This window comes from Podarcis bocagei, assembly GCF_964188305.1.
Source record: "Podarcis bocagei genome assembly, chromosome: 2".
NCBI classification, from domain to species: domain Eukaryota; kingdom Metazoa; phylum Chordata; class Lepidosauria; order Squamata; family Lacertidae; genus Podarcis; species Podarcis bocagei.
Window position 1 is genome coordinate 21,639,343 of NC_138126.1, and position 26,180 is coordinate 21,665,522.

General features: G+C 47.9%; 1 protein-coding gene and 1 long non-coding RNA gene across 2 annotated transcripts in view; one reads left to right on the top strand and one right to left on the bottom strand.

The window, feature by feature from the left end:
* The window catches only part of PPP1R18 (protein phosphatase 1 regulatory subunit 18), a gene marked incomplete at its 5' end in the record, with an annotated part of 39,390 nt that extends 13,211 nt beyond the window's left edge, over nt 1-26,179 (bottom strand). Inside the window, 2 exon segments of the mRNA XM_081180721.1 lie at nt 24,990-25,525; nt 25,528-26,179. Of these exon segments, the coding sequence (XP_081036847.1) occupies nt 24,990-25,525; nt 25,528-26,179 (1,188 nt within the window).
* Nucleotides 17,112-20,119, top strand: LOC308581378. The gene is made up of 2 exons (XR_014005031.1): nt 17,112-18,423; nt 19,602-20,119. It is a non-coding gene; the product is annotated as an uncharacterized lncRNA (long non-coding RNA).
* Nucleotide 26,180: the final 1 nt, after the last annotated feature.

Here is a 26,180-nt window from a genome sequence, read left to right on the forward strand (position 1 = left end):
TTTCCCAACCACTGTTCCGTGGCACACTAGTGTGCCGCGAGATGTTGCCTGGTGTGCCGCGAGATGTTGCCTGGAGGGAGGTGGGCGAGCCGGGCGGCGAGAGGCGGGGCGGCGGCGGCGAGGAGAGTCCGCCCAGCGCGGGGCTCTCGCCGTCTGCCTGCCTGGCTGCCTGCGAGCTCGGCGGGCAGCGCCTCCGTCCGCAGCGCCCGCCTCGCGGCTCTCATTCCCTGCCAAAGCTCACCCAGCCAAGCCGCGCTCTCCTTCCTGCCTCGCTTTGCTGCCTCCTCCCCCCCACCCCCAAAGCTTGGAGGTTCCCCGGCAAGGGGGAGGGAAAAAAATTGAAACTTACACTTTCGTGCGTCCCTCCCGGCGTGACGCTGCGCGCTGACGTCACGGGGCTGTAATGGTGGTGTGCCTCAAGATCTTTTTCATCAAACAAGTGTGCCTTTGCCCAAAAAAGGTTGGGAAACACTGGGCTAAAGGGGCTGCCAGAGAAAGGGGGCTTCATTTTGGGGTGAGGAGGGGGGGCAAAATGTCCAGTCTGAAAAGCAGGCAGATCATGCTGCCGTTCTACCTCTCCAGCCAGGATATTCTTAACAAAGTCCAGCAGCGTAGGCAGGGGTGAACTCTTTGATCTGCAGTTCCATTTTAGTGCCACCTTTGTTGTCTAGCATGATTTAGCTTCACCCAGGTCTGACTCTAAAGTTCTTCAACAAAATGCTATACGTGTGTGTGTGTATAAATATATATATAATCCAGGCAGGTGCTCTTAGGTAGTTCCTTTTAAACAGGAAACGCTGTGCGGAAGAAGTCGGGTGCCTGCAACAAACACATTTCTGCCTACAGCCTTGGCTATAAATCCCCATCTCTGCCCAAGGGCTCACCTGCACTACACACTTAAAGCAGTATCATGCAGCTTTCAACTGTCATGGCTTCCCCAAAGAACCTTGTTGCTGGTTAAAGGTGCTGAGAGTTGTTAGCGGACCCCATTTCCCTCTCAAAGCTACAATTCCCAGAGTGATTGAACAACCAATCCCTCTTCCCAGGGAACTCTCGGAATTTTAGCTCTTTTTTTGGGGGGGGGGTGTCTCCTAACAGCCAGCACCGTTAAACTACAATTGCCAGGATTTTTTGGGGAGGCAGGCGGAGCCATGACTTTTTATAGTGGTATGATACTGCTTTAAGTATACAGTGCAGATGGGGTCTAAGTCAGCTTGCCTTTGAGGATGTGATGCTTTCTGGAGTAGGGGAGTAAAGAAACGGATTGCACTCCATAGATATCTTTCGCACCCTTTTCCTGAGGAGCTTAGAGTGCCTCACGTGCCATCCTTTATCTTCACAACAACCCTGCCGAGGAGATCCGGCTATGAGAATGATGAAAAGCCCACAGTCACCCAGTGGAGCTCTGTGGAAACATTTGAAGGCAGGCCTCTCTGGTTTAAGCCCACCACAAGACTAACATACACAAGACTACAACCTCGTTCTCTGCGCCAATCAATGCAGCCTGGGTAACAAATGTCTCTTTGGCTTATATATAGATTGAGAAACGGCAACTGTTTCAGGCCTGCCCAACCAGAACTGCAAGCACGAGGGGAACAAAAATCCACTCTGACTGCAAGTACAGCAGAGCGGTTAATGGGCATTTAAAGCTTAACTAACTCAGACTCTGATCTCTGCCACATCCACACAGTTAACTTCTGCTTTAACAAGTACCCATTTAAGTCCTGAATGCTCTGGAACTCCTGTACACCAGAAGTAAGTCAAGTGAGGAAAATGGACTTCTATTTAAAGAGCGGTTTGCAGCAGTACACAAACAAGGCCTGCTCTCTCCTCTTCCCAGGGTACTGAGGCCGTCTCCCTCAGGGCCAAACTACACTTGACACGAGAGACATCAATTAAAAAAACAACAACAAGTAGGGGTTTTCGTTTTGTTTATCTAACAAAATGTAAGGGGTGTGCGCCATTTTCTCACAGAGAAGGCAATGCATGAGGAGGTATAATCCGCCCTTCCCCAGCTGCAGTCTTGATGAAAATCAGCCCCCCCCCTTCACACCTATAGGAGCTTTTAATCGCAAGGGGAAGGAAGAATTCAACCTTGTGTGCTGCTGCTCTGACGACACACACCCCTTAAAAATGATTAAATAAACCCAGTTTTGCTTTGTAATGATGCCGTCAGAGAGAGGGTAAATTTCACAACAGGAAGCAGAGCAGGAAAGGACATATTTTTCTTGCATCTTCACTGAGGACTGACACGGGAAGTCGCCTTATATTGGGGTCAAACTATTGGTTCCTTTAGCTCAATACTGTCTGCTCTGACTGCCAGCAGCTCTCCAAGGTCTTGGTTAAATGTCTCTCCTGTTACCTGCTGCCCGAGCCATTTAACTGGAGATACCAGGGAATGAATCTGATATCGTCTGCATGCAAAGCAGGTTGTCTCAACTGGTGAGCCAGGATACTTCTTGCCAGTCTGGAAGTGGCATGAGAGATCTAGGATTAGGATATCTTGCAATTACTGTTGGGCTTCTTTTTTTTAATTGCCACCTCCGTACGGCGGCTTTGAAGATCGGGGAATTTGCCTATGGGAGAGGCCTGAACGTAGGAAGCTGTCTTCTACTTAGTCAGATCATTGGTTCATCTAGTTCAGTGCTGTCTTACACTGGCTGGCAGGGGCTTTCCAAGATTTCAGAGTAGGTTCTCGCCCAGTCCTGCCTGGAGACACTGGGGGTTGAGCCCTTGCTCAACATCTACTCCTCTAGTCCTTTTTCTGATCTTAATTCCCCATCCCTAAAAGCTGCTATTAGCTGGGGAAGAAAGGATAGGCAGCTACAACACATGAATGCTATTGTGTGGGGCGGAGCGCCCGTTCTACGAACTCCTATATGTAAGAAATGGGTAGCAAGCTCATTTTACGAGTGTGGAATCCTCTTATGTACAGGAATAATGTACAGGAATAATGACACCAAACTGGGAGGGGTGGCTAACACCCCAGAGGACAGGATCACACTTCAAAACGACCTTGACAGATTAGAGAACTGGGCCAAAACAAACAAGATGAATTTTAACAGGGAGAAATGTAAAGTATTGCACTTGGGCAAAAAAAAATGAGAGGCACAAATACAAGATGGGTGACACCTGGCTTGAGAGCAGTACATGTGAAAAGGATCTAGGAGTCTTGGTTGACCACAAACTTGACATGAGCCAACAGTGTGACGCGGCAGCTAAAAAAGCCAATGCAATTCTGGGCTGCATCAATAGGAGTATAGCATCTAGATCAAGGGAAGTAATAGTGCCACTGTATTCTGCTCTGGTCAGACCACACCTGGAGTACTGTGTCCAGTTCTGGGCACCACAGTTCAAGAAGGACACTGACAAACTGGAACGTGTCCAGAGGAGGGCAACCAAAATGGTCAAAGGCCTGGAAACGATGCCTTATGAGGAATGGCTAAGGGAGCTGGGCATGTTTAGCCTGGAGAAGAGGAGGTTAAGGGGTGATATGATAGCCATGTTCAAATATATAAAAGGATGTCACATAGAGGAGGGAGAAAGGTTGTTTTCTGCTGCTCCAGAGAAGCGGACACGGAGCAATGGATCCAAACTACAAGAAAGAAGATTCCACCTAAACATTAGGAAGAACTTCCTGACAGTAAGAGCTGTTCGACAGTGGAATTTGCTGCCAAGGAGTGTGGTGGAGTCTCCTACTTTGGAGGTCTTTAAGCAGAGGCTTGACAACCGTATGTCAGGAGTGCTCTGATGGTGTTTCCTGCTTGGCAGGGGGTTGGACTCGATGGCCCTTGTGGTCTCTTCCAACTCTATGATTCTATGATTCTATGATAAGCAGGTTAAAAAGAACCATCAGCTTTCTCAAGATGTGCAGAACATGCAACCCTACTACTGTACCGGGTTTTGCTTTATTATGATCTCATATGAAAGGTTATCTTAGGCACAAATACGACCAGAAACACTTCCAGACTGGTAGATGAGTCACATTTCTTCTCCACAACCCCACCTTGCCCTCCAGCCACCTCCTCTGGATTAAAACAGGAAAATACTCTCGTACCAAGAAGGTGGTAAGGAAAGGGCAATCCTTACTTCAGACCCTGCAACCCCAGTCCATGACTCATGTAGAGATGAATAGGCAGCCTCCTCTAAGAATGAGTGGTTCTTTTGTTGCTTTATTAGGAGTGCATCTGCAGCAGCACAACTGGCCGCCTTCATCTGCCCCAGCTGCAACAAAACATGTCTCTCCCGCATCTACAGCCACAGCAGGCGCTGCAACTGCTCAACAGCTTGATCTCACCCCGCAAGGTGCACTCCATTGTCTCCTAAGACGGACGGATGTCAACTAATTAGGAGTGACGCTGGCATCCAGTGCTGGAAATAATTTCCTGCCTCCCACGCAGGGCAGAGAACGATGTAACACAAAGAGATACAACAGGCTACCTCCTTTACCGGTAAATCCTCTGGGCTCACAGGAACTTTTAATTATGTCACTAGTTTATTTCTCATAGCAGTACTCTTCTGGGACACCAGCGTGCTGTGGTGTACCATTTAGGATTTACTGGCTCTAATCCTGCCCTCTACCCTGCCGAGACAGGATCTTCTTATCTCTAACCACATTAATTCCCTGCAGATTAACCCACATTTATCCCAACCAATAAGACTGCTGCAAGCAGAAGCGAAGTGGCCTACAACAAAGACCTCTGCAGTTCTGGAGGAAGTGCTTTCAAATAAGAGAATCACCTGCAAGCTGAACCGTTAATGATTTGAACCGAAACTGCATGCGTGTAACAAACACCCTGTGACTGCTGCCTTATACCAAGTCAGAACATTTGGTCTACAGAGCTCAGCAGCTCTTCAGGCAGAAATCTCTCTAAGCTGATAGGAGTTGGAATCCAATGTCTGAAGGGCCACAGATTAGCCGGTGACAACCTCTCGGCCAAACCTACCTTGCGAGGGTGAAAGAGGGGGAGGAAGCACATTCGTGACTTTTCTTTTTTCTTTTTCCTGAATTTATTTCTTTCCCTTTAAAAATTTTTCTTTTTTCTTTTGACAAAGTAATAATCATAAACGAATAAGAATAAAAATGTGCACCCCACCACGGAGACCATTCCACTGTAAATATCCAACCTCCCAAAATTCGAACACCTCTAGCGATGGTTTGACCCCTTTCCGTTTTAACAGTAAAAATTCTACAAACACCCTCCATATCTCCTCAAAACCATTTCTCCTGAATATTCCCCATCTTACATTAATGGCACATGTTAATTTATCATTATTAGCTATATCCCATACCACTTTATACCATTCTTCCATTTTGTATTCTGCTTGCCCCTTCCACTTCTAGCTATCATAATTCGTGCAGCTGTCAATAAATTTGTGAGCAAGTCCTTCATAGCCTGCGAACCTTCTAAAGGTAAAGGGTAAAGGGACCGCTGACCATTAGGTCCAGTCACAGACGACTCTGGGATTGCGGCACTCATCTCACTTTACTGGCTGAGGGAGCCGGTGTACAGCTTCTGGGTCATGTGGCCAGCATGACTAAGCCGCTTCTGGCGAACCAGAGCAGCGCACGGAAACGCCGTTTACCTTCCCACCGGAGTGGTACCTATTTATCTACTTGCACTTTGTGCTTTCGAACTGCTAGGTTGGCAGGAGCAGGGACCGAACAACGGGAGCTCACCCCATCGCAGGGATTTGAACCGCCAACCTTCTAATTGGCAAGCCCTAGGCTGTGTGGTTTAACCCACAGCACCACCTGCGCCCCCTGCGAACCTTCTACCCCATCGTAAATTGATAACAATGCTACCTCTGGACTTTCAGTCAGCTTTAACCCAGTGATTTCTGTTATCTCCTTAAACACCCTTTGCCCCCCCCCCCAATTGTACATATTTGTGACTTTCATGAAAAGCGTGAAAGCAGTTCAGACACTGGTGATTTCGAGACTGTATTACTGCAAGGCACTCCATGTGGAGCTTCCCTTGCACTTCATCAGAAAGTTGTAGATAGTGCAGAATGCTGCAGAACAATTGCTGTCAGGCTTGAGAGCCTGTCAGCATCTGCCACCACTGCTCAGAGATCTGCCCTGGTTGCCGATTTGCTACTGGGCCAAGTTCAAGGTGCTACAAATTAATCATAGTTGGAAGGGACCCTCAAGGATACCCTAACACGCACCAGACCATAACACACACGTAGTTTTTAGAGGAGGAAAATCCGTAGGCATGCCACCCGTAGGCATTCCCTCCATAACACGCACAGACATTTCCCCTTACTTTTTAGGAGGAAAAAAGTGAGTGTTATGGTGCAAAAAATACGGTAATCTTGTCCAACCTCCCGCAATGCGGGGAATCTTTTGCCTAATATGGGGCTCGAACCCACAACCGTAAGATTTTACAGGATCACCTTGCTTCATATATGCCTTATCAAGCACTTTTGACCCAGGAACTGGCACTGTTACAGGTGCAACATAATACTTGCAAGAAATCAGTATTTTAGTGTGGCAGCACACAAACTTTGGAACTCACTTCCTACTGACACCAGGCAGGTGCCTTTACTGTACTGCTTTTGGCACCTGCTTAAAACAATTCTGTTTCAAAAAATAACAACCAGGACACCCTGTTGAGCTTTCTTCTTTTTTAAGAAAGGCCCACCTTCCGGACTTCCACCTTTGAAATCCTGGTAATGTTTGTGAATATCCAGACATATGGCAGCGCTAGTTTAGGCAGGTCTGTACCAGACATCTTACATGTGTTTTCTTTCTATCTACGGCTGGTTTTAATCGCCTTTACAACACAGCACAGCACACAGGTTATCGCAGCTAGCACAACACCCCATCCCAAACCACGACTCTCTGCCCTGGCAGGGGTTCCAAAAACACGCTCAGAAGCAAAAGCAGCTCTAGTGCACGTGAACAACTGTGACCGGAAACCGTGAGAAGAAGTTAAAATTGGTAGTCAGGGTGGAGGAATTGCAGCTGCATTTCTTGAACAAGGAAGATTTTGGCACAGATATACTGCCTGGATTATTTCCCCCACCAGAGAAATGTTTTTAAGAGGAAGTGAGCCTGGGTTTTACATCCGATCCTACAATCTGTTCAGAATTCACTGAGCATAGCCAGGAACCATAGACAAACCTCTGGCCTGTTCGTAGCCTCCAGCCTCCTCCCCATGCCTGCCTCGCGCCTGCCTGCTTTCCATCTTTAGTAAGTGCAACAACCCACTTCCTGAGTGGAGCTAGCCACGGTGCACTCGGTGCACGGCAAAGGCCTCTTGCCGCCTCTGGTTTCCGCCCCACACATTCACTGCTTCCTGTTTTCGGAAGAACTGTGATGCAGGCTGGGGTTGGCGAGGCGGAAGTGACTTCAAACAGTGAAGAAATAGATGGTGAGAAGATGCAGTCGGTCTGCTATGAGTGGGCTTTGAGCAAGCCACTATCTCTCAGAACAGGCCCACCTCACCAGCTTGCTATGATACCAGAATGAGAAACGGAGATATTGCAATCCTGGGATGGGGAACCTGCTGGACTCCATCTCCCATCAGCCCCAGGCAGCATGGAGGACGGTCAGGGATGATGGGAGCTGTAGCGCAACCATGTCTGGAGGACCACCGGCTCCCCGTCTCTGCTGTAACTATTTTCTAGCTTTTTTCTAAGCCTCCATGGATGCATTCCAAGCCTCATTAAGGACTGACTTCCTGGATGAGGCTGCATCTTATTGCTGGTTGAGGTATAGCAGCTGGAAAAGTGGGATTTCTTGGTAGTGGCGTCCCCTTTGGGAATTCCTCACCCCTGAGTATGTAGTAGGAGACTTCCTTCTTTACCGCATTTAGATGCCAGGTGTAAATGGTGTTATTCTAGTATATGTAAAGCCCTGTTTAACTGACCCTCTGTTTTGTCCTTTTATGGGGTGGATTTTTGCTGATTGGTGTTTTATTCTCAATAATTAAATGTGTCTGTGGCACGGTTTGCATGTAACAGCAAACCATAGGTAAAAACTGAGGCATCTGGGAGACAATCATTTAAACTTTGGTTTCTTACATTCCTCCCCCTTTCCCCCCACTAAAGGACACACAAGCCAGGAAGAACTGCTCTTCACTCTCAGCTTTGGGGCAGTGACACTTCCTTTACCATAGTTAAGGTCTGGATTTGCACATAATGCTAAGCTATGGTTAACATTAAGTAAGATTTATAAACCAAGTACAAACCTTGGTTAATGAGCAACCTTTTACTATAGTTAATAAACCACAGGTAAGCTGCTGAGCTGGTTTCCACATAGCGCTAAGCCATGGTTTAAGAAACTAGTTTAATAAACCATGGTTTAGTGTTATGTGAGAACCAGGCCTGTGTGTGCTTATGACTGATTGATTATTATTCAGAGGTACTCTGAACGTGGAGGCATAGTTTGTACGACTTATAGCAGCTGAGAGACCCATCCTCCATGAACCTGTAATACTGAAATCTTAACTTTAAGGCATGTCAAACTTGTCCACGTACAGTGGTTCAGAAACAATTATGCGATTGGACGATTCAGTTTCGGCAATTTGTCACAAGGAGAAATAACACAGGAAACAAATGGGTGGAACCCGACCCGGAATGTGCAATTGTGCAGTTCTCTTTCCCCCTCCCTCAAAAAATTGCAGCTGTTTTCATTTTTCTTCATCACGTTTTGCGCAATTGTGCATGCTCAGCCCTAGCAGGCTCTGTGACGAGATAAGGCAACCTGCCAAGACAGCAGCAATAGTGGTGGCTACCCAGAAGGTGAGGTTGGGCAATCTTTACCAGAAATTTCTTTCTAGAGGGCATCAAAGGGGATGACGGAAGCCGGAAACCACAGCCAGTCAAGCTCTAGAAACAGCAGCCCTTACCACATTTGGTTGTATGCAATGGGCTGCAAGACGGTACGTCTGGAAAGGAGCAACCAGCCAGATGTAAACGTAAGGCTCTGTGCTTAAGATAAGATTCCTCATTGCAGGGGGTAGACTGGATGACCTCAGGGTCACCCAGACACTACGAGACTAGTGAATGTAATGCCACCCTGCAAAAGGGTTGCCAAATGCTGCTGCTGTAGCTCCTCCCACCTCAGTTTTCTCTCTTGGCTCCTTTGCTTCTCACTCCTTTGCCTCATCTGCCATGGAACAAATCAAAAGTCTGGCCTAACTGGCAAAGGGCTTCTGCTCTGCAAGCTTTATGTCCCAGATTCGTTCCCTGACATCTCCAGGTAGTTCTAGGAGAGAACCAAGAAAAACAAGAGACCCTGAGAGGGTCAAATGCATCTGGAGAGACAGCGCTGTCACAAACAGACTGAGAACTGGACTCTGACCCTTCTACAAGACTTTGTGTCTCTGCCGTAGACTATTAAGTGCTCTTCCTCAGCCTTGCTTCTCCCATCGCCTAATTGGGGAATAACAGTGACCTACCTCTAAAGAGATGTCCTGAGGGAAAACACAAGTAAATATTGCAAAGCCCTCTGCAAATTAAGAATTCTCTGTTAACACTGAACTGCCACATGTTCAGAAGGTTTAGGGTCTGATACTACTCATTGTTGTCCTCTTTACTGTTGTCTATCATCGGATGCAAAATGACTAAAACATATTTATTAATGAAGAGAAGAAAAGAAAAGAACCGCCAAAACAATCTAAGGAATTGGATGAACGATCAAGGAAAAGTTGACGCACTGGGGGCTTTTTAGTTTAGGGCAGAGAATCCAACTGTAGGGTGGGGACACAGAATTGAGTCCAACCCTTGTAATGCAGGAATTTTTTTTGCCCAACATGAGCCCCTGAGATTAAACGTCTCATGCTCTACGTGACAGAGCTTTATTTAAAAAACTATGCAGAATGTAGCGCAGGGGGGTGGGGAAGCTGTGGCCCTCCCATGCACCCCTGATCACTGGCCAGGGTGGCTGGGCCTGATGGGGAGTTGAAGCCTAAGAGCCTCTAGACCAGGCATAGGCAAACTTGGCCCTCCAGATGCTTTGAGACTACAACTCCCATCATCCCTAGGTAACAGGACTAGTGGTCACGGATGATGGGAATTGTAGTCTCAAAACATCTGGAGGGCCGAGGTTGCCTATGCCCACTCTAGACTATAGAGGACCATGGCTTCCCCCACCCTGTTGCAGAGAAAGTCGAATAGAGAGGACATTTTGTCCCTAACTCCCATAATATTCCCACAGTCTACTGCCAGGCAAAAGAAAGGATTCCCCCCCCTCCGCGCGCTCCCAGCCGCTGCATGCAATGCACAGTTAATCTATGGAATTCGCTGTCGGACTGTATGGTGATGGCGTCAGGCTTAGATGGCTTTAAAAGGGGATTAGACACATTCCGAGGGGTGGGGAAGAATAACTCTATCAGCAGCCTATTAGCCAAGTTGTCTAAATGGAGCCTCTGTGTTTAGAGCCCGCATGCCCACTGGATTCCAGTGGCTGGCTGGTGGGGGCGGGGCAACACCATGGGAGAGCTGTTGCATTCATTCCCTGTTTGTGCACTTCCTGGAGGGAAATAGTATTGGCTACTTCAGGATGCTGGATGGGGAAGCTGCGGCCTTTCAGATGTTGGGCAGCAACTCCCATTTATCCCCATCAACTTCTGGAGGGCCATGGGTTCCCCATCCCTTCATCTGGTCCAGTACAGTTCTGCTGGCCACAGTCCTATGCACGCTTACCTGTGAGTAATTCTGAGTAAACATGCTCAGAATTGTGCTGCACAGCTGCAGTGGGTGTGGGGGGAAATCCCTGGGAAAGTGTCACGTGCATAACATCGATGTGTTATGCTGCTCTCAGTGACACAGGAGCAAGGCCGCGACAAAAGCTGGCAACACAGATCCAAAGGACCCCTGTTGCCTGCAGCAGCAACTGTGGCTCTAAAAGTGAAATATAGTGGTACCTCGGGTTACATACGCTTCAGGTTACAGACTCCACTAACCCAGAAATAGTGCTTCAGGTTAAGAACTTTGCTTCAAGATGAGAACAGAAATCGTGCTCCGGCGGTGCAGCAGCAGCAGCAGCAGCAGCAGCAGCGGGAGGCCCCATTAGCTAAAGTGGTGCTTCAGGTTAAGAACAGTTTCAGGTTAAGAACAGACCTCCGGAACAAATTAAGTACTTAACCTGAGGTACCACTGTAGAATGGCAGAACCCAAGCTGTCACAAACCAGAATTATTATATATTTATTAGATTTATATATCGCCCTTCATCAAGAGTGGTTTGCAACACAAAATTATTAAGACTATAATAATAGTAAAAGGGGGGAGAGATACAATAAACATCCACCCCACCCTCATGGTGGAGAATCAAGGGTAATGCAATTCAGCCATGGTTAGGGCCGGCCTGTGGCATTTTGCCACATAAAGAACAGAACAGGAAAATGGTGTCACCCGAAACCACACAAGTCAAGGCACATAATGCCCAAGTTAATTTCAGTCCAATCCTATTCCTATTTACTCGGAAGCAAGCCCAGCTGGGTTCACTGGGACATATCTCCCATGTAAGTATCTATGGTTCTCCAGCCTTTGGCATTTGAAGCGGAGAATCCCACAAGCACCAACACTCCCTGGCAGTAAAAATCCAACAATAATAAATTCAAGTTTGCTGCCACTTCAAGACACTCCAAATGAGCTGTATGAGGCAGCCGCCTCACTCTGCTTAATCACAGAGCCAGCCCTGGTCTTGGATGTTATTGTTCTGTCTCCACAATCGCAGCAACAGACATCCCTGCCTATCGCTCTGGACTCTCAGTGGTGCCACTCCCAGTAACTCCGCCAGTGCTTCCTTAGCACAAGCATCCTTTAGGAAGCGCTGAGCTGAAACCAGTGGAATCAAGTTCAACACAATGCCAGGAATGTTTCTCAGCGATGGCCTGAGGAAACTGCAGAGGGGATGGGTTGAGTTGAGTGTGTGCCAAAAAGCGGCAGGCCTTGGGTGGGAGGTTTCTTAAGGGCATCTGCCGCAAAGAAGTGAGGAGTTAAAAGAGGCCTTCCATGGTAACTGTGGCAACTTCATAAACACTGACTTCAGTATATTTTTAATGACTTCCTTTGGAAAAACACAGCGGGCCTCTTCTGCCAGGAGGAGCCCTGGTCCGCTGCTCCCACTCCTGCTCCCCTCTGTATTTAATCTTCCATGATGCCTCCCTGGACCTTCTGCCAGTTGCACACGCAAAAATGTCCTCAGTGCCTCATGTGTATCATCTGCCACAGACAGACAGTTGCAACTCCCAGATTCTGAGGGAGGCCTCCTCAAAAAGTGCAAACGGCAGATGCCGAAAAACAAACTTATTGAACTACACAAAGGGCAACTTTTTTGAGAAACTCTGTTTTCTGCTACAGATAAGTAGCCGTGTTGGTCTGCCATAGTCAAAATAAAAAAATTCCTTCCAGTAGCACCTTAAAGACCAACTAAGTTAGTTCTTGGTATGAGCTTTCGTGTGCATGCACACTTCTGAAGAAGTATCTGAAGAAGTGTGCATGCACACGAAAGCTCATACCAAGAACTAACTTAGTTGGTCTTTAAGGTGCTACTGGAAGGAATTTTTCTGTTTTCTGCTGCATTCGAAGGCTGCATTGGGGCATGATTTGGCTGAATCTGGGAGGAACAGGGAGGTGGGGTTTGTGGATTTCATAAAGGACCCTTATTCCTCCCCCCCCCATAATTTGAGGGCTGGGGGGGGAGGTCACCTCGTCCTATGGCCAACGTGCCTTGATCTCCTCACTATCTCTCTCTGTCGCTGTATGACTGGCTGGTTTCCAGGCTTGCACTGCTTTGTTTACTGAGGGTCAAACTAGGCAGAGAGTCTGGCCGTTTGTGACTGATTTAAAAAACCAAAACAAAAAAAAATCGCCAAATTGAGGGTTCCTGTCTGGATCAGGCCTGTGCTGTGTGGAAATGGTCTCTTATTGGCCTCAGGCCCACCCACACCTATTTGTTGAAAAACTAGGAAACCAGCCATGTAAGACCAACCCACATAAGCGAATGTCACCATTGGTCTGGCCCTCAGGCTGCCCATCCAAAACCAGCTATCTTCGGGGACTGAATTACAGGGAGGGGAGAGGGGTTCTGCCCCACTCTCATTACCTTTTTTGAGAGCCCCCTTAGCTATTCTTTTTAACAGAGTCCAACAATATCCAGAGGGCCACAGGCTCCCCACCATCTTGTTGAACAAGGAGAGCCATTTCGTTCAAAATTCCTCTGGGTATACTGCCTCTGTAATATGGGGGGTCCATTTAATTACCACAACGAATAGCCATTGAGGGATTCATCCAACATGAATTTGCTTAACAGCCGTTTGAAAATAAAAACGAAAGCCACCTAACCTAGTCACCATCACCACATCTGGCAATCGTGACACCTACCAATTCTTTGGTAGAGACATTTCCTTTTGTCACTCTCTCACTGTTTTGTTAGGCCTGTAGTTCTGTGCTGCTGCTGTCACTTTTCTCTGCTTATTTCATAGTAGAAATTATTACTCTTAAGGGTGTGCCCAACAGATCATCCAGTGTGTATTAGTTACCCGTTAATGCTCTTTTAAACAGAGAAAGGGTGGGCCGTTCCCACCCTTTTCTCACCTGCCTTTGGGTAAAAGTGAGGATTATAATCTGTATTAGTTGACTACTGAACCTGGTGTTGCCAGATACTGAAAAGGTCAGGGCGCCTGTGCCTTTAATAGCTATATGGAAGAGGGAAATTGACACAGCTATGAAAGGTACAGGAACCCTGTCCTTTCTTGCAGCTGGTCACCCTGGTGATAGCTCTGGATTAAACACAAAACGTAATCTTGTACATGCGGTATTAAGTGCCTCACTCTATTTCTCCAGGCCACTCATCTTTATTATAACCTAATTTGGAAACACTGAAAAGCTAAGAGGGGCTAAGAAGCCTATTAGACTCTTGCAGCAAATACATCAATGAACCCTCTTGCATCTTAAAGGCTACAACATTTATTGTAGTATGAGCTTTCCTGGGCAAGAGCCTAGTTCATCATTTGGATTAGTTTGTGCCAGTTGCTGAAAGTATTTCTGTTTCCTTGTTTCCTGCGGAGGCTGGAGTTTTTGTGTTTTTTTTTAAAGTATCGATTTAATTTTGATGTTCATTAATTGTTGATGGTTATTTTTAACTATTTTGTATGTATTTTAAGCTTGATCGTAAGTCTCCTTAGAGACTGCCCTGTATTAGGCAACTAACAAATTAGCAAAATAAAGCCACAATAAACTCCAAAGAGCCAAGCCCAATCCTTTTGGCAGCTGATAGATTGCAGCCCTTTGGCACATGTCAATCCAGGAGCACCTCTTGATTAATACCAATTGTCCAAATTATGGAGAAACCAAGCACAAACCATGCTGGAGATGGGAGACTCATCCATGGCAGGGACACACTCCCAGGTCGCACCCGCTCTGCCTTTCAGGTTGGCGTGAGCTCCCCAGAACCCACTGGGGAACACTGCCAAGATTTTTGCCTCATAAATCCTGGCTTTCCCCTGCCTGAACCTCCACCATTGACTCGTCACGAAGCCGGAAACCAATAAACCAAGAATTGCTAGGGGTTTTTTTCTTTGTCAAATACCCAGAAAACTTTCTAAGATGCCACAGGACTCAGGACACTGCCAATTCCCTCATCAGCCTCTTGGCAGAAGATAGGAAGTCTAGCCATTTCCCCTGCTTTAACTACTATTTTTTGTCCAGATCTGGTGATAGAATTAAGGTTGCCAGCTTCTGACCTGGCCCATATAGCTGGACATAATTGGTCGGCAGCAATATATGTCCCCATCACGCTCTGCAAGGCTTCATTTCAGGATCCAGCCAGCAGACTGGATCCTGAGCTCCTCCAACACCCTGCAGGCCACTTTGGGCGGGTCCTAATTTGGCTAGTGGACCAGAGGTTTCCCACGCCTGTGCTAATTTATGCACATAAAGTTCCTCTTAAAGAGCTGCCCGGGCTTTTTCTTTCTTCTGATCATGGTGGCAGAGTCTTATTTTTGTCCTATTCTGTTCTAGCCCACAAAACATCACTACCCTTCCAGAAGTGGGAATTACGGTAAACCCAGAGATCCCTTATTCACCCTCTTCTTCTCTTCTGTTAGGCCCCTGAAACTCCTTCTCAAAGTGCTTTGCAATAGGGAGAGCATGTGAGTGGGTGGGTATGTGATTCCTGCATGAGCACGTGCCCTCTGTACATAAAGATCCCCGGTGTTGCAAAAGGCCCTGGGGAAAACCAACGTCTCTGTTAGCAACAGCAAGGAATTCCACCACTCCTAACTTCCTGAGTGTTGTCATCGCTCACCCTGGCATCCTCTCTGTGCTCACCCAGCAGCCCCTGGGCCAGCTACAGCTGGCAGGACGTTAGAGCCAGAACGAGACAAAAGGGGTTTTGAGATGCAGCCAAAACCGCAGGGCCTAGGAGGAGGGGACTCAACAAAATATCCCCAGAATCCTATGCTGGCAAGGGCCACTACAGAGGCAGGGTGTGGAAAATTGTGTATTGTCTGTGTTCTTGCTCGCGATGCGGGTTGCATCTGTCAAAGAGGCAGCTAGAACCAGGAGAAGGGCAGTCCCAGAGAGAGAAGAAAAGAGAGATCTACATTGTACCGAATTACCTGGGGATAAACTGTACTGAACTGAATGGGGCCTTTCTAAATAGATATCCACGGAATTTCACTTGACTGTCAGTCAGGGATGGGCAGCAGTGAGAAAAGAGAAACTGAAGCTGAAATCCTATGTACGATTATACAGTGGTGCCTCGCAAGACGAAATTAATTCGTTCTGTGAGTTTTTTCGTCTTGCGAATTTTTCGTCTTGCGAAGCACGGTTTCTCATAGGAATTCAAAAACCTCAAAAAAGGCTACCACACCGCGAGCTACCACACCCGGAATCAAACTTGCAAGACGTTTTCGTCTCGCGAAGCAAGCCCATAGGAAATTTGTTTTGTGAAGCACCTCCAAAACGAAAAACTCTTTCGTCTTGTGAGTTTTTCGTCTTGCGAGGCATTCGCCTTGCGAGGTACCACTGTATAGGAATACGCCCCAATGTACTAACTGAGACTATTCTGTGCATAGGACAGCAGTGTGAGGATAAGGATGATTGGATCACGTCTGAAAAGGGAGATGAAAAACGATTGAGCTTTCCTGTTCCAAGAGTCAACAAAATGCTTTTCTCTTTATATATAATGGTTTTAGGCTAACAGGCTGGAATATGTCTGCAAAGCACACACGATGGACTTGGGGGGTGTAGGTACAAATAATATGCCCCATCTACCAGCATGCTGACTGGGACATAGGTCTTACTGAACTCACCAGGCTATAAGTTTTAAGCCAAAAAGTTTGGGATTGAGCCACAAAGTGGATGGCAGTGATTAACAAATGGCGCTTTAGGAATAAAAGAATTAAAGAGGAAGGGACAAAACCAGTGCAATCCTACACATGTTTGCTCAGAAGTAAGCCTCGCTAAGCTCAATGGGACTTACTCTCAGGAAAGCATGAATACAGTTGCAGGTCAGAGCTGTGGTCCTATAAACACTTCCTGAGAAATGAATATGGACAGGATTTCTGTGATCAGGTTTCCCATTACAGTGGTGCCCCGCAAGACGAATGCCTCGCAAGACGGAAAACTCGCTAGACGAAAGAGTTTTCCGTTTTGGAGGTGCTTCGCAAAACAAATTTCCTATGGGCTTGCTTCGCAAGACGACAATGTCTTGCGAGTTCCTGCTGGTTTTTTTTCCTTCCCCCCTTTTTCTAAGCCGCTAAGCCGCTTATCAGCTGATCCAATCAGCAGATAAGCCGCTAGCGCTAATCCGTCAATGGGCTTGCTTCGCAAGACGAAAAAACCGCTAGACGAAGAGAATCACAGAACGGATTCTTTTCGTCTTGCGAGGCACCACTGTACACTGTTCTTTGTGGCCCTGTGACACTAGGGCAAAAAGTAATCTATAGGTCTGGGTGACTTGAGTAAAAAGAGACATCTGATGACTCAAGAATATATATATGCGCCACCAATGGAAAACACACACGCTCCACCAATGGGATCATGGAGCTTTCTTGTGGATGAGTTGCTAGCCTAATGTGTTTGTGTTTCTCCTCCAAATCAACAGTGCTGCAAGTATATGTTGGAGACAAAGGCAGAGAGAGAGGTGAGCAAAAGGAAGGGGGAAAAGGGGAGATAAGAAATAGGCTTAGGGCTGGTAGAGGCAAAACACACACACACATCTAACCCACAGAATTAAATCTGTGTCACAAGTCGCAGATAGGGGTTATATCAGTACTTTATGGGTCTGGAAAGACTGAATGCTGCTGATAGGTGCCATTGCACATTAGCAACTTCTGAACAGTGCAACGGTTCTCCCATCGCTGCAGTGCCATGAGGGAAAACGCTGCATTTGCTGACACTTCCCCATGGCCCACAATTCTTCAAGACACTGGCTCCATTTGTGAAGTATGTAGCCATCTTTGGAACTGCCCGCATGCCCCCTCAGCAACGTTTCCTCGCTCTAAGCAAATATTTGAGGCATGATCCAACTCTGCCACAGGTGCAGAGGCTCAACAGTTCCTCTTTCCTTCCCCTCCACTCATCAAGGCAGCGTGACAGATCGCTATGGTGGCAGGTGGGGAGGCTGCAGGAGATCCCCATGTCCCCATCCTCCTCTCCTTCTCTGCGCAAGACAAATGAGAGAGAAACAGGAATCTTCATCTGCTGGACTTGTAGTGGGTCTGAATCATCCCCACAGCCATGTCAGACAGTTTAAAAAACAAGTTAAAGGCTTAGCAAACTGTGACCCTTACAGTGGAAGTTCTGCGAGGGGGTGAATGTGGATTATTTAAAAATCCAAATAAACATGTGTGTTGAAATAAGCCGTTGTCTATTAATGCCACAAGAAGCTCGTCGCCTTCTGAGTTACCACAGGACGCCATCTTTCGGATGGCTGTTTTCCCCAGCAAACTTTCTCTGTTGGGTGATTTGTAACATCTCTGCCCTTTCCCCCACCAGAAATCGGATTAGCCCTGTAGCCCAGCTAGCTCCCTTTTCTGACTGGGGCTTTGGCCCAGGCAAGGAAGCAAGAGTTGGGAGATCGTTCTCACAGATTTGCTCGCTCAGAAGAGGAAGGAGGAGGCTGAGGGCAAGCCAGCCGCTGCTTTCAGCTGATGTCAGCCAGCCTTGCTTCCTCTCAGAGGCCGTTGTGTCAGCCCTGGACGGGAGCCCAACAGCAATAGCTCAGGCCAAAGAAATGAAGCGGCGGGGTGGGGTGGGGAGGACTCCAGTCAGGCTTAGCTGCTTCCAGCAAATCAGACTTGATAAAAGGGCTTTTTGTGAAGGAAGACAAGGAAAAGGAGAGTCCAGCAATGGATGAAAAGGCAGGGTTGGAATGTCCCCCCTGAGGGATGTCGTGAACAGGCTTGGGTGAAATGCAAACAAGTATGTCGGATGGCGAGGGAGGGGATCAAAACACACAGGTTAGAAGGGGAGATTGCGATCAGGATAACTTGTGCCCATTTAACAGCAAAAAATAGAATTTGCACCTACATGTGCCAGTTGCCTTGAGTAGAATGACACTGTAACTTTATAGAGTCAGCTCTGGTTCCTAGAAATACTGTCTGCCTTTATGGGGATCACTTTGTTTCCTAAACAGTACGACAGGGATGGGAAGGCTCTGGTCCTATAGATGTTACAGGAGTTGGGAGCCTCGGCCAACATGACCAGGAATGACAGGATTGGTGCTTGGCAATATCAGGAGAGCCACAGATTCCCCACCACCGGCATGCAATATTTTGAAATTCTGAACACCATAGAAATTGGGAGTGAGAGATGTTGCATGGCGGTAAAACCAGAGGTAGGATATCTATATGCCAAACTCACCCAAGCTAGCCAGACCATCAGAATGAAGAAGGTTCAGCCAAGGTGCAGAGCATTGCATGAGGGGATATAAAACGCACAAACACTATATATCATCATGAAACCAGAAGCTTTTTTTTATTAGGAATTATAGGCACCGGCATTCCAAAGGAGCAGAAAAGACTTTTTATGTATGGAACAACAGCCGCACGGATGCTACTAGCTCAGAGATGGAAAGAAGACAAGGTCCCTACCAGAGAGGAATGGCAAACCAAGCTGATGGATGATGCCGAAATGGCAAAAATGACTGGAAAACTCAGAAACCAAGAGGACAAAACCTTTATAAAAGAATGGGAAAATTTATAAGTTATTTAGGAGACCACTGTAAGCAGATGGAAACACTGGCAGGATTTTGATTTCACTTGTAGTCCAATAAATATCACGGACAATATGGATTGATATAAAATAGTATGGAAGAATATGCAGTTGTACATGTTCAAAATTGGACCCCATGGAGGGGGTGGGGGGGAGTCACGAGATTCAGAGGAATCTCTGTATATGGCTTTATATTTGGATTTTAATAGCCTTGTATTTGTAAAATCAAATAAAAATGTTTTTTTTTTAAAAAACAATGCACAGACATAGGTTATTCTGTTGTGGAGATGAACAAGAAGGCTTGGGTGATAATAGCAGAGGAATGCTCCATTTACTAGTTCACAGAGCAGGTAAGGATAAACCTGAGTTGGCTTTAATTCTTGAACTTTTTGCTTCTTTGTAAGTTTCTGTGTTTTTTTTCCAGGCCCTGCCTACGGAAACAACATCTGCAGGAGCTGAAAGTGGCCATGTAGCCCTCACAGACCTGGAAGCCATAATGACCTCTGGAATGCGAGTCTGCAAGTTTCTTCAAGCAAACACTGGGCGGAATTCAGAGAAGCTCCCTCACGCATGGCCACAAAATGCTTCCATGCACACTGGGGTGGGGAGGAGACAAAGCTTACTGACTTCCCCTTCTCATGACTGTGTGTGGCACTGTGTGTGGATCTCAGCTGCTGGTTTATGTCTGTTTTGAGATGGTACCTGAAGCTCAAAAAGTCCACAGCATTGTCAAAGTTTCAACCAGTCACTGTAGCTGACATTAGCTGCTGACAATGTCTGTCTCCATGCCCTGGAGGTGGATTTCTGCACATCAATGTGCAAGAGCAGCCTAGGCTGGGAAGAAGGGAAGTTGGTAAGCAGAACAAGGGACTGCAGTCTTCCATTGTGAAAACCTTAACAAACTAAATCACGGTTAATTAAAAAGTAATTACCCCTTTTAAACCGCCAAGTCTCCCTCTCAAAGAAACTCCATTCCGCAATGGGGCTGGTGACTGAAGCAGAATTCTCAGCCCTTGAATACAACATATAATTCCCAGAGGTCCTTTTGAGAAACCAAGAATGTTAAGTCAATTTAAACCTCGTTTGACTTAATGTAGTATAACGTGGGGCAGATGTGGTTCAAAAGCCCATGTTCCTTACGGACACCAGCACTAATGGCTTGGAGTTGAGGAACAGAAGAACTGAGGAATTTTCTTAATGAGTGATAATTAAAGGCTGACAAAGGATCCCCGTAAAGGGTGTATTTAGCTAAGTTGCTCGAGACTTAAAGCTGCTATTTAGTCGCTGATTCCCACGTTGGGGGAATGTTGTGCAAGACGTTGGAAATGGCAGGACAGCATTAATAAGCCGGGAGGCAGATGTCTGTGCTTATGGGTGGCTAGGAACTGGGTAGCATTTCTGAAGCTGGCTGCAGAAAATGCCGCTGGCACCCGGCAACAAAGACGTAGCCTGGATGCCTTGCACGTAGCTGGCAATTTGGCTAAATAACTCCCTTATGATGCACTGAAGAGACAGGCTACTACATTTGTTCGGGGCCCACCCAATGACCCCAGAAGCGTAGTATAGGGCGACTAGCATGAAAGGGCTTTTGTGGGAGGGAGCTTAAGGCTTCTGTGTGTAATGTCTTCCAGCATGAACTAGATGCTTTCGAGGCCAACCGACTCACAAAGACTCCGTCTCAAGTGGTGAACTTTGGGTGCCGTTTGAGGGCAGCACATTTTGGACTCTTCCACTGACATGGCGAGAGGAGCAGGAAGTTATCTCCATGGCAGCAAGGGAGGCATTTACAGTGGTACCTCGGGTTAAGTACTTAATTCGTTCCGGGGGTCTGTTCTTAACCTGAAACTGTTCTTAACCTGAAGCATCACTTTAGCTAATAGGGCCTCCTGCTGCTGCCACGCCGCCGGAGCACGATTTCTGTTCTCATCCTGAAGCAAAGTTCTTAACCTGAAGCACTATTTCTGGGTTAGCAGAGTCTGTAACCTGAAGCGTATGTAACCTGAAGCGTATGCAACCCGAGGTACCACTGTATTATGCCTGAAGTGTTTCCTCTATGGCACCGGCAGCTAAAGCTTTTATACCCAAGGGCCAGATTGCCCTGTGGTAACCTCTCAAGGGCCACAAACCAGTGCTGCACAAGGTCGAAAATACTGGTGTAATGAAGTAAGTGTGGCTACCAGTGTTAGAAACTCAGATATATAAGCTGAGCACCAAACAGTTCCTTAAACCAGGGTTGCAATAGCCAAAACTGAATGCCTAGTTCCTATTTTGGGGGCAGACGGTTCGAAGGTCGTATTTTTCAATACGGCTTTTTGTTTCCTGAAATTGCGCAGATAAAATATAACACGTAGAATTCTACAGGATGTGTTGCTCCAGAGACGCACCTCCGGATGGTGGAGACGTCAGGTGCCATCCTGGCACCTTCACTTGGTCGCAAGTGGCCGACAACCAGGTGCAAAACGCGCCTGGCGAATTTTGAACACTGCACTTCCACAGATACACACACCACAAACCCAAGGTCACACACCGTAGAGCCTAAGGCGACGCCATCTTGTGTAAGCTGCAGCCACTCAAAGAGAAGCTTCTGCCGCAGTGCAGATGCCATAGATGGCATGGTGAACCTGTGGTCCTCCAGGTGTAGTCTTGTAACACCTGGATGCTCATAGGTTCCTCTCCATAGACACACAGGAGGGTGACTAGACGGGGGAGGCCCTGAGGAGAAAGTTGCTGCTTCTTAGCTCTGGAGGAGCTGCCCTCCACCAAGGAATTATTGCCGTGAATATGCCCCCTCTTTCAAAGATAGATCTCACAGAGCAGCTCCAACAGGATCCTCTCAATTGCCAACTATCACCAGACATTCTATCCTAGGACAGAGAGAAAGAGAGAGCAAGCAAGCAAGCAAGCAAGCAAGCAAGCAAGCAAGCAAGCAAGCAAGCAGGGGGACAACAGATCCTCTCCACCAGCTCAAAGGTCAGCAACTTTTGGTTCCTCCTCTCCTCGAACTCTTTGCATTCCAGCTGCTCATTGCAAGAGCTCTGTACCTAAGACACAGCACATGAACTTAGGTTTTTCCTCCTCCCTCCCAGTCCTTTTTTCCTTTTGTGTCATGCCCCGGAGACTTTTAAGACTAGGGGTAGGGACTGTCCTGCCACTGACATTCGTGAGCTGCTCTGCGCAGTCTTTTCCAGCCGAGCAGGAAAGTGACCATTCTGCAAATAAATAGACCTATTTCATATATGTATCACATATTAGAAAACGATGCACCACTGGCAGCTGGGGACTCTAATGTTTCAGGTGTTGGCACACTAGAAAACATTAGTGTTGAGTCTTGTCCCTGGTGAAAGAGTAAATAATGGCTATGGGAACTTCTTGCTTTAGTAGGTGACAATGTCCCTTCCAACCTGATTCTTTTCCTTTTCCACAGCTTGGTTTCTGTGTGTGTTTTAGTCCAAACAGAGAGCAGGTCCCAGGATATGGCTCAAGACAACTAGTCACCTCCGTAATTCACAAAGCACCCTGTTCCTCAGAGGCCCAAATCAGAGCTGAAACTTTAGGCTGCATTAAGCTCTACCTAGAAGCTGTGCAGAAGATTCTCCTCTGGATTTGACATGTCCTATCTTGCTCCATTTACAGCATGCAAGTATGCTGCTGCTGCTGCTACTATAGTCATTTCCGTAGCTCTTTACGTTGACTGTAATCTTCCCTTCTTTGATTCTCTGATTCTCTGAAAACATGATATGTTAGAGAGCCTAGCTTATTGTTACATGCAAACAAGGACTTATGTGTGTGTTGTGGTCAATGTCAGAATTTGGTAAATGCTGGCATTAACCAGTAACTCTTAAGATTTTTAACAGCCCAACTGGAAACACCAGAAACATCTGTGGGTGTGCAGCTTGTGTTTTGTTGACATTCGTATCCATGGCATGAGAAGCGTCCTTTGAACAACTAAACGATGGGAAAACAAGCATGACATTTGGATACCCTGACGGGTTCAACATTTACTGGCAAAAGTCAGAAATTGCTGGCGTTTTGCTCTTCGGATATTAAGAATGACTGGAAATGGGAACATCTCTTGCTATGAGTCACAACAATCTGCACACACGCAGACACATTTGAGCACACACACACACAGCACACAACCCATAATCCAGACCGCCGTGTGAAGAAACAGAGAACCAAGCGTCTTGTAGAAATGTGTTTACTGAGAAAAGGATGCCCCACTCCTTCACAGGGGAAGCTTTTCTCCCTTTGGCAGTGGTTGCATTCAAGTGATCACAGCCAACTCCTGATGAAATTTCAGATGAACAAGCAATTGCATGTTAACTACAACTGTGATATTGATCCCCCTTTGAATCGGGAGAAGATTTGCATTTCGGGTCTGCAGCTTGTGAAGCCCAGCCAGCCCAACAGGGGACCTAGCCTGTAACTGGGGCTCTCCTGGGGTCCTCGTCTATAAATAGCCAAAGGTCATTTACAAATGAGAGTCTTAAATCCATCTGTAAAACCAAAAACAACTGCAAACAAGTGTAAAAATACAACAACAATAACCCTACACATTGCAGACAGTGTTCTGCATTCTGTCCTCCATTAAGAACACCCAGGCATGGCACCAGTAGAAACAGAAGCTCAAAAGTGCTTTTTTAGTGTGCAAACACTCCAAGCTTTTGTCCAGAGTTTGTTGGTCAACATCAAACCACAGCCACAGCTCCTGTGTAAAATTATGCACGGGGAAGGCAGGGGAAGGCGACTGCAATTCTCAGGATGCAGCAGTTTGTCGGAGCAAGGCTGAGGGCAGAAGGTGAGGAGGAAATTCAGAGAAGGGGTGGAGGGAAGAGATAAAGAAAGAGTGAAAGGGGGACAAAAAAAGCACAGGAGAAAAGGACTAAGTGCTCCAGCAGACAGCTGATCCTGCTAAACGTTTTGCCTTACAAGGCAATGAGTAAAATTACTGCGTATACAGTGCGCCTTTTAATATACAAAACAAAAAAAGGCCTTCACATCACTATGCCTAATGTGAAAGGAATGCTCAAGACCAAGAGGAAGTAGCTGAAAGAAAGCTAGGGTGTTTCGGGGCTAGAGCCCAGGGCCTGCAAGGCTGTGAAGCTCAGTGGGTGGAGCACACACTTTTGCCTGCAAAAGATGCGACCCAGGTTCAATCCCTGCCATCCTCAGAAAGGGATGGGAGCCCTGCACCCTGTCTGATCCCCGGCAGAGCGGCTGCCAGTCAGTGTAGCCAAAATGTAGCTAGGTGGATCAATGGTCTGACTCTGTATAAGGCAGCTTCCTAGGCATGAATTCAAATCCCTTCAGACATACGTCTACCCTCGAGCAAGCTGCATCTCCTTGGCCTCATTTTTCCATCTGTAAAATGGGAATAGCAGTGACCTAACCGGCGGGAATAGCGAAGCATTCTGCACTTTGTAAAAAGAAAAGCTCCTGGAAGGCTCAATCATAAACGGAGCCTAGCTCACCAGGTTAGTTTCTGGCTCCCGCTTTCAAATCCCACACCCTTCAACCAGCTAAGTTGCCTCGGTACAATTCCTTACATGACTATTTCCAGTTGCGTCAGAGCTATGAGTAAAGAGGACGAAGTAATGAAAGAAGGGAGGGAAGCAGGAAAAAGAAAACAAAAGGAATTGGAGGATAATTTGGGAGAGAAGGAAGACGATGAAAGAGCAACACCTAAGTTAGAAAGCAGGCAGGGCCAACTAAGGCAGAAAGAAGCAAACTCAAAAGGGGGCAGTGGCGAGAGAAGCGAAGGAGGTCCTGCAAAACTGAGCCAGGCCCAGCCCAGCCAGCCAGGTGTGTGTACCTTTTTCCGGTGTGGGTCGTTCTTGGCAAGGCAGGACCTCTGCAGGGACAGGTAGCCTCCGATCACCTGGATCTCCTCGGCCGTAGGGTAGCGTTTCTTCATGGGCGCCGCAGCCGGGGAAGTGTCGCTCTCGATGCCGTTCTCCACCACGGACACAGGTGCGGCCGGGGCCTTGCGAGGGTTGATGGTGATGGTGTTGCCGCTGCGGCGCTGCACGGCCGGGTGGGGGGACGAGGCGCGGGCCAAGCCCCCCACCCGGACATCCTCCTTGGCGACACCGCTCCCCACACCACGCCTCATGGCCTCTGCAGCCTCGGGCGGCTCTTCCTCCGCGTCTGGGAGAAGCGAGGAGCAGGAAGTGGGGGCTGGGGGCTTGACAGCAGACAGAGAAGGGCTGGCTTCCTGCTTGAGTTCTGGGGGTGGGGAGGACGGGGCCCGGCGCGGAACGACCACAAAGGAGTTCCGAGAGTGCAGGCGAAGGTTGGCCAAGGCTTTGCCCTGGACATCGTCCTCAGCCACCGGAGCCGGCGGGGGGCCGGCTGGATCTCAAAAGCGGCCTCCGAATCTACACTGTCCTTCCTGGGGCTTCTCTCTGGAGACACAGCCTCCCGCCCCCAGCTCCTCCCAGTTGGGGAGCGCCTGGGAGGGCTGTCCGGCCAGCCTTCGCCGCTGCTCGATTTGGATTCAAACTGGCTGCAATAAGATGCCACAGTGTAGGGAACAGGCGGGCTCAATCCGGGAAGGTCGCGCGGAGGGCTGCTGTCGAAGTGCTTCCGGGTCGGGCTGGGGTCCGCTGCCACCCGGGCCGGCCTCCTTGCCACATAACTGCTTTCCGTTAGGTTCTCGGTACTCAGCGACCTCACTGGGCGCGGAGACGCCGACCCGATGTTGCCGCCCTCCTGGCTGAAGTGGCTCAGCAGTTTGCTGACCCTCCCTCGGTGCTGCTCAGGCAGCGACCCCCGGCTCTCAGCCCGGCCAACCGAATTGAGATCTTCCACGCTGCGGCTCAAGGCCGACTTGACGATGAAGACCTCCCCGGCGCGGATCTCGGTCACGCTACCCCCGCGCCGAGCCAGCAGCTCGTTGAGAGATTCCACGCTCCCCGATTTGGCTTCGCCCGTTTGCCGGCTGCTGGCCAGCTGCGCCGGCGGTGCCCCCGGGACCGTCTCGATGATGATGACGTTGTCGGCA